The sequence below is a fragment of the Citrus sinensis genome, chromosome 2 (assembly GCF_022201045.2).
Source record: "Citrus sinensis cultivar Valencia sweet orange chromosome 2, DVS_A1.0, whole genome shotgun sequence".
NCBI lineage: Eukaryota > Viridiplantae > Streptophyta > Magnoliopsida > Sapindales > Rutaceae > Citrus > Citrus sinensis.
In genome coordinates, this window is record NC_068557.1 from 16,787,432 (window position 1) to 16,795,939 (window position 8,508).

Here is an 8,508-nt window from a genome sequence, read left to right on the forward strand (position 1 = left end):
TTCTATACACTTATTTGCCACATCAGTAAGCAAATTGAAATTTGAAGAGTAAAATTTAAAGACCCTTTTGGAGATGCTCTTAGATTTCCGACTTCAACCATCGCAATAACTAAAATAAGGAAAACAAAAAAATTGGCCGATCTTATAATATTAATGTAGGAAGTCTTGGGTAAGATGTAATTTAAATAAACTAAAAGGGAACTTAATGATATTAGCTAGAAGCAAAGACACGAAGTTGCAAACGGGTAGCCATTATCATTAAGCGGCTAACCGTTTTCGATTGAGAGGGTTTTTGTTTGTAAACGGTTAGCCGTTATGAGTAAGTAGCTAACTATTTTTGAGTGAGAGGGTATCTGTTTACAAACAGTTAGTCTTTGTGAGTAAGGGGCTAACTGTTTTCGATTGAGAGGGCTTCATGTTTAATGGTATGTATGTCAAAATTAATGGTAATCTTGGCGGTTCATCGTTTAAATTCCATAAGCTCAAATTTGACAAAAACGATGTGAAACTCAATTAAGCCTATTTTTCAGGATTTCATGCTTGTTATTTTCAAATATCTCAAAAACATTTTCTAATTTATCTCTAAGTTTTGAAAATAATTCATTTATGAAAACTTATGAAATAATTAAAACAATATCAATGCAAATATCCAATAAACTCAAAAAATAATAATTAAATTAATATAAAAAATTAAAATATAAACAAAGAAGGGAAAGAGAATCGAACACGGGATTTTACGTGGTTTGGCAAACTCCATCTATGTCCACGTCTCCAAGTTTACTGGACTTGAGAATTTCACTATTCAAGCTTTACACCTTAAGGCTTCAAAATCTTTATAATTGACTTTCAAGGTGTCAATCGACCTTTACAATCTGAGTTTATCCCAGACCTCTTATTTCAAATGCTTCTCACACTTATAATCACTCAAAAATGAAGATTACAAAGAGTTTCCCTCACATAATATATGTGTTGACAAATGAAAGCGCAAAGTGTGATTTAATGAAAGAATAACAAGTTTTAAGCATAAGAGAAATTGAATATACAATGACAAGCTCAATGATAAATTATAGAATCTTGTTAAATTTGAATTTGATTGATTCTTTTTATAGTTGGAGATGAAAAATTAGTTGTTATTGACCTTCTGCACATAATCAGGTCGTTGTAGTTACTGTCGGATTGTCGTTTTGACCTGAGCAAATGATTGTTATGTTGTAATTTCAAATTGTCGGATCATCGTTTTTCAGAAGTTGGATCGCCATTATTTTCCAGTGATCTTCAAAAGAATTATTTGCAAAATAGACTCATTTCTGGAAACTATCGGTTAGTTGTTATATAGTAAAAAGTTCATTGTTATTTTCCGCAATAAAAAATCATCTTTGGAAGATATTGGTTAGCAGTTTTCTCATAAATGATTCATCGTTATTTTCCAGAATAAAAAATTCCTCTCTAGAAAATATCGGTTGATCGTTTTCTGAGTTAATTGGAATTCGTTTGTTTCCAGAAAGTTTACTCTTTGCTCAATTCATTATATGGCCTAAGTACTTTGATTAAAGACTTCATCAATCTTAATCATTTTAATCTTGATTGCTCAATTCAAAGTTGGGTTATGTATAAGAAAAGAACTTGTCAATTGAATTATTGAAAAAATTACAAGTTAGGAACTTGGATAAGAGCTTCTGTGTGCATGTTGAAAGTAGAATTGGGCACGGCAAGAGTTTATACCACTAATTAACATGATACGAATTTACACGATAAACATGTTTGATGGGTTAATTTTTATTGGGTCAGGTTGTCAACGGTCAACTCATTAAAATTTATTTCATAAAGAGTCAAGTTTGGGTTTATGATAAAAAATTAATTTCTCTCATTAACATTTAATATACAATTTAATAAATTTTATAACTTAATTTATAAATTTTTAAAGAAAAATAAATTAACTTTAAATTGACTAATTACGTAAAGTTATGATAAATTGTAAAATTTTTAACTACTTATGGTAAAATTTTTATAATCATAACTATACAACTGTATCTTCTAATGCAAGACAATTCTTTTTCTATAATTTGTTCCTTCTAAGATTTTAATCAATGATATTGGTGCCTAGAACTATAGTTGATTTTTTGTACATTATTTGATGATGTCAAACATGAGAATATTAATATTTTCTTTTGTTTGATATTGTATTCTTAAAGAGTTTTGTTTCACAAATTGCTATTTTCGCTTTAAATTAAAGATACAATACAGAAATAGAGAATTACATGGGTTAGTTCGAGTAACACAATAATGATAACAAATGAATTGATAATTTTATTTTTCAACCCAATAAATCAATAAATAAATTTAGATATATATAACTAAAATACAACGGCAATCTCTATCTTACATGCATGTAAGATACATTCCCCTCACATGAATAGTATATGTATGGGACCCACACACTATTCATGTGAGGGGAGTGTATCTTACATGCATGTAAGATAGAGGGACCCAAATACAACATGAGAAGAACACGATACCAAACCACTACCAATTATTAGGCCTAAGCATTATCTCTTAGCCCTTGCACTTAGGCAGCGTCAATTGTTTAAGAAAGGTCGTCGGGCGTCATGTCATGGAACATAATTCCAATGAAAGGGAGTCAGAGGTTTCTCTACATCACAAAATGGCGAGGACCATCCAATGCGAAACCGACAAACCCAGATGACCTTGACTAGGTTCCCACCACCCAGCTGGCGCAACTTTTAACACGTTACCACTTAAATTGCTCAATCGCCCTAATATTTTTTTTCTATTGACTAGTTATGCTACGTCTTTTAATTTGTTTATTTTTCTAAAATAAAACATTTTTTCAATTAAAAAAGTTGGAACTCAGGGAGAAGTTCTTCAAAGAAATCTTTGGCGAAAGATTGAGGAAGAATCAAACTTGATATTTTTGTATAAACAGCTCAAAATTGAATGTCGAAAAAGGGCCAGATAATTTCGAAGATTTTTTAATAATATTAAAATAAATTTCTATTCAGAGTGGAGGACAACTTTAAGAATAAGAAAAGATCTTTGATATTCTTAAAACATAATTATTTATTTATTCACTTACTACACCTGAATATACATGCTAATTTTCTTAAAAACAGTAGTTGCTTTCTTAATTAATTTGAGGATACATAGTTTATAAAAAAAAAAAAAGTGCATGGATATTGAATTAGACGTTGTTGTCAATTTGAGTAGAAAACATGAGGATACCATCCACTGGCTGGTGGAAAAACAAACTAAGCAAGTAAGCATATCCAAAATGAGGAAAGATGCTAAAAATAATTTAATAGGGTTACTAAAATTTCCAAGATGGAAGTCAAGTAAATTAATGAGCTAACGATCCAGGGAAAAACGACGCAGTGGAGGCTCAAGGAGGCAATTGCCTAAGCGTCCATCGAAAAGCATGTGGTAGCAAATGTATGTGAAATGCAGAGCTACTTGTCCATTGACGAACAAAATTTTGAATTATTTCGAAATGGTGGGTAGAAGAGAGAGATTCCAGAGAAGAATCATCAGTAGATGGTCTGATAATCACCTACCATCTGCGATATTCATTATCTATGCAATTTTGTCATGCTTTTTTCTTCCACATGGTTCTGCCAGAGATAACATAACATCTAGCAGTTTGCTCAGTGATGGACAAACTCTTGTGTCAGCCGGAGAAAGATTCGAACTCGGGTTCTTTTCCCCAGCTGATAGCCCTGAGGCTGAGGGTATCCCAAGGCCAAGATATGTAGGAATATGGTATTACAAGTCAAATCCAAGAATATTTTTGTGGGTTGCCAACAGAGAAAATCCCCTGGTTTACAAAAGTGGAGTTTTAGCTATTGCAGAAGATGGAAATCTCAAGTTATTAGATGAAAGTGGAACCCCGTACTGGTATACAGAAGTTGAAAGTTCATCATCTCCACACAGAGTGGCAAAGCTCATGGATTCTGGAAACTTTGTTCTACAAGATGATCAGGTTAGAAAAAATCTATGGGAGAGCTTCAAATACCCAACGGATACATTTCTTGCCGGCATGTGTATGGGCGAAAATCTTTATTTGACTTCATGGGCTGGTCACGACGATCCAAAGCCTGGGAATTTCACTTTTAAGATGGATCAAGGAAAAAATCAGTACCAAATCACGAAACCGCTTATTCGGCATTGGAGAAGTGCAGAGTTCAAGGATGTCTTTAGCCCAAATGAAATTATTCCTTATCAAATATTACACTTGTTATCAAATTTCAGCCAGAGTGTCAATCCCGACGGTGAGAAATCTGTCCATAATAACTTAACTGTTACCCCAATAGACTATTCTAGAACGAGGTTGATCATGAATTACACTGGGGAGATACAGTATTGGATTGAAGATAAAGTGAAGGGGTGGTCTTTGATTTGGAGGGAACCAAGAGACAACTGCAGTCTTTTTCATTACTGCGGAAATTTTGGCATCTGTAACAGTAACCATAAGCGGAAGTGCCAATGTTTGCAAGGCTTTGTGCCTTCTTCACCTGAAAGTTGGAGTTCAGAAGATTTTTTGGGCGGCTGCATCAGAAAAACTGCATTGTGCGGTGGAAAGGACATGTTCTTGAAGAGGCAGATTACAAAAGTTGGGAAAACGGATTCATGCTTACTGGTCGTAAGCGAAGCAGAGTGCTCGAAGCAGTGCCGTGGATTTTGCCCGTGCACGGCATATTCATATAAAGAATCAAAACGAAGAGATGAAGCTGGCACATGCTACATTTGGATAGAGGAACTCAAGGACCTTCGGGAAGATTTTTCTAATGGTGGTCATGAACTCTACATCCGTGTGGCAGCTACTGACTTAGGTATCTCTCACACTTTTAGAATAATTGTGGAAAGTGCCAGGCTAGTTCAATCATAATTGCAAACAGTACAGTGACAATATCAAAGTTATCGTAGTATAATTTAATCTCTCCTTTTCTAGTACTCATTCCCACTTTGGCCATGATTTTTCTCTTGTTTTATGAACAAAGTTGTCAGCAAACTGCATACTATATTATGACCCGTATAAGCATTAGTCTGAAAATGGCTATTGCCTTCAATTGTACTCAAGGTTTGCACGAAAAAGGTCATGATGTATGTACCACTCTTGAGTAAAATGACTTGCTTTCCAAGGCATGACCCAGCAATATAGTTTATTGTCAATGCAACAACATATGGGTTTTGACTGCAAAAATTAAAGAACCCCTTACATGGTTATTCTTAGTCAGATTAGTATTATTCTTTCAGAAAGTGCAGAGAATAAGACAGAAGGCGGTTCCACCCAGCAAGTTGAAGCCTTTAATGGAAGAAAGAAGCACCAATGGACTCTGATTTTTGGAATGACTATTGCTAGTGGGATCATTCTGTCTTGCATAATTATTTATTTCTACACTCGAAGGAAAAGAATCAATAGTCAAGGTAACTAATATGCATTGTGCACATTGTTCTACTAAAACAAGAGCTAAACAATATTAGGTGTTCTTCCATTTAAATTGCATGAGACTATGATTATAAAAATGATTTTTTGAATTCAAAAGGCAGATCGATCAATCGACCAAATATGGCAGCTCCCTTTTATGAGAGTGCGAGGCACGTCAAAGACATGGTAGTAGACTCAGACCAGTTCAAAGAAGAAGAGAAGCAAGGCATAGATTTACCTTTCATTGATTTTGAAAGCATATTAGCTGCTACAGATAATTTCTCAGAAGCAAATAAACTTGGAAAAGGGGGATTTGGGCCTGTTTACAAGGTAGTACTCACAAGACACACTAGTATCCATTGAAGCAAGTTTCTAGTCATCAATATAATTATGCATGTAATAATTGTGATTGCAGGCTAAGTTTCCTGGAGGTCAACAAATTGCTGTAAAGAGGCTCTCAAGTGCTTCAGGACAGGGTTTGGAGGAGTTTAAGAATGAGGTTGTGCTGATTGCTAGGCTTCAGCATCGCAATCTTGTTAGGCTTTTGGGCTACTGCATAGAAGGGCACGAAAAGATTTTATTGTATGAATATATGCCCAATAAAAGCTTGGACTTTTTCATATTTGGTAAGTCCTTAACCCATGTCCTAATTGTCTTCAAGTCAACACAACAATTTAGTGTATTTTGATAGATAGAAACTAGCAACCGTAATGCAACCATAGTCGCTAACGTTAAGGCTTTTGTACGTGAAATGAAAACCTTTTCAGATCCTATGCTTAGTGCGCTATTGCACTGGGAGATGCGCTTCAACATCATTATTGGAATTGCTAGAGGTCTTCTTTATCTTCACCAAGATTCTAGGTTGAGAATTATTCATAGAGACTTGAAAACGAGCAACATTCTGCTGGATCAGGAGATGAATCCTAAAATTTCTGACTTCGGCTTGGCAAGGATTTTCAAAGGCAAACAAACTGAGGGAACCACAAATCGAGTGGTTGGAACTTAGTAAGTTTTAATTTTATCGTATACACAGATTTCAGGTTCCTGATGCAATAAATTATGGAAATTGTATTCAACTTGTCTAACTAATATAAGTGAAAAATCACAATGTCTGTTATAATGCAGTGGCTATATGTCTCCAGAGTATGCATTAGATGGATTTTTCTCAGTCAAGTCCGATGTTTTCAGCTTTGGCGTAGTTGTGCTTGAGATTATCAGTGGAAAAAGAAACACTGGATTTTATAATTCAGAACAAGCTTTGAGCCTTCTAGGTTACGTAAGTAGAGAAGAAATTTTCACACTGTTTTGTCTATTTTTAAACTTCTTATCAAGTTCTATTTTAAACTTGCAGGCGTGGAAATTGTGGCAAGAAGGCAAGGCATTAGATATGATGGATCAGAAACTACATGCCAGCTCCAAACCAAATGAAATCTTAAAGTGCATAAATGTTGGGCTCTTATGTGTGCAGGAAGATCCAAACGATCGTCCCACGATGTCTGATGTTGTTATCATGCTTGGCAGTGAAGCTATGAACCTTGCAACTCCTAAACGACCAGCCTTTGTCATCAGGAGAGGATCTTCTAGCTCGGCATCTTCTTCTAATAAACCAGAATCAAACAACGAACTAACAAATACTTTAGAATGTAGATAATCAGGGAGAATTCTTAATAAGTTTGTCCTCCTTTTGTTAATCCTGCACAATCAGCTTATTGTACATCATCAAATGTTGGTTCTTATATCAGAAGTTGCCTGCTATGTATCCTTTATTATTAGGTACTTCTCTTCAGGAATCATGATTTTCAATGTTTGTGCAAAGCTTTGGATCACGAATGTATCGAATTGAATGTCCAATCGTCCAAGGACAATCAATAAGTGAAGTCTGAAGGCAATGAAATGACTCTAACCTACTATTACAACCATTTGTAATTTAAAAATGTTTTGAAGCTGATGATTACAGCAGTCAACAGTCTTCATGGGTCATTATGATTAAAAAAATATAATTACAGAGAAAGAGATTTTTTTTTTTCCATTTTTCTCTCTTTTTTTTTTAAATATTTGCCAGAATAGAGCAATCATGTCCATGATTACTCTATGTACGCAGGCTTACATTGTGGCCGAGTTGAGGCTTTGACACCCAAAATTTTAACTCATAAAACCCCTCTCCTAACTAAGGTGGCGTTTGTTTTTTAACTTAATGACTTAAAGTGACTTAACTTAATTAATTAAGTTAATTAGAGGTGTTTGTTTTTATAACTTAATGAGAATTTTTAGATAATTTGACTTAATAAAATAAGCTAATTTTTTTGGCTTTTTACTTACTGGAGAAATCTGAATTAAGTCAATTACTTGCTAATGTCAAAAATATCCCTGTTTTATAATTTATTTTTCATGTCTATCCCAAAACTCACCCATAGATATTTACCCCACATAAAAATATCTCTGTTTTTTCTTTCTTATATTATATACGATAAAATTTGAAATTTATGGTATTTTATATATTAAAATTCCAAAATAATTATGTATTCAATTGAATATAATTTTACTTATAAATGTTAAAATATTGTGGTATTTAATATATTATTTATTTGACATTCAAATTTAATAAGGATACAAATGTAAAAGTACATATTTTCAGCTTTTTAACTTGAAAAAAAAACAACTTAATACTTATTTTTCGAGATTCAGACGAAAAAACAAACATATTATTCAGATTCAGACATTCAGACCAATTTAGAATTCAGACTAATTCAGGTCTATTCAGATTTCAGACAAAAAAACAAACACCACCTAAATGTACCTCATTTAAAAGTTTATAAAGTTATAAGAAAAAAAAAACATCGAATAACACCCAACGATTCCAAAACTGCCCTCTAGTTAGACTCCTCTTATCCTACATTTTTCTCTAATATAATGGATAAATCCCTTGCACAACACTTCTCTTACTGTTCTATAGACAAGTTCTCTCTCTCAATTTTTAACTCTACATGACCAAGTAGGGTGTGGCTCGCTTTTGAAAGCACATCGAATATATACTACTTTTTTTAGGTTTAAGGCAATTCTAAATGAAA

General features: G+C 33.6%; 1 protein-coding gene across 1 annotated transcript; it reads left to right on the forward strand.

Moving 5' to 3' along the window:
• The first annotated feature begins 3,225 nt into the window (after window positions 1–3,225).
• On the forward strand, window positions 3,226–7,212 carry LOC102624187 (G-type lectin S-receptor-like serine/threonine-protein kinase At4g03230). Its single transcript, XM_006469732.4, has 7 exons — window positions 3,226–4,844; window positions 5,269–5,439; window positions 5,559–5,770; window positions 5,856–6,066; window positions 6,208–6,445; window positions 6,566–6,716; window positions 6,792–7,212. The coding sequence occupies exons 1-7, from the start codon at window positions 3,446–3,448 to the stop codon at window positions 7,089–7,091; spliced, it is 2,682 nt and encodes an 893-aa protein (XP_006469795.1). The 5' UTR covers window positions 3,226–3,445; the 3' UTR covers window positions 7,092–7,212.
• The last annotated feature ends 1,296 nt before the right edge of the window (window positions 7,213–8,508 follow it).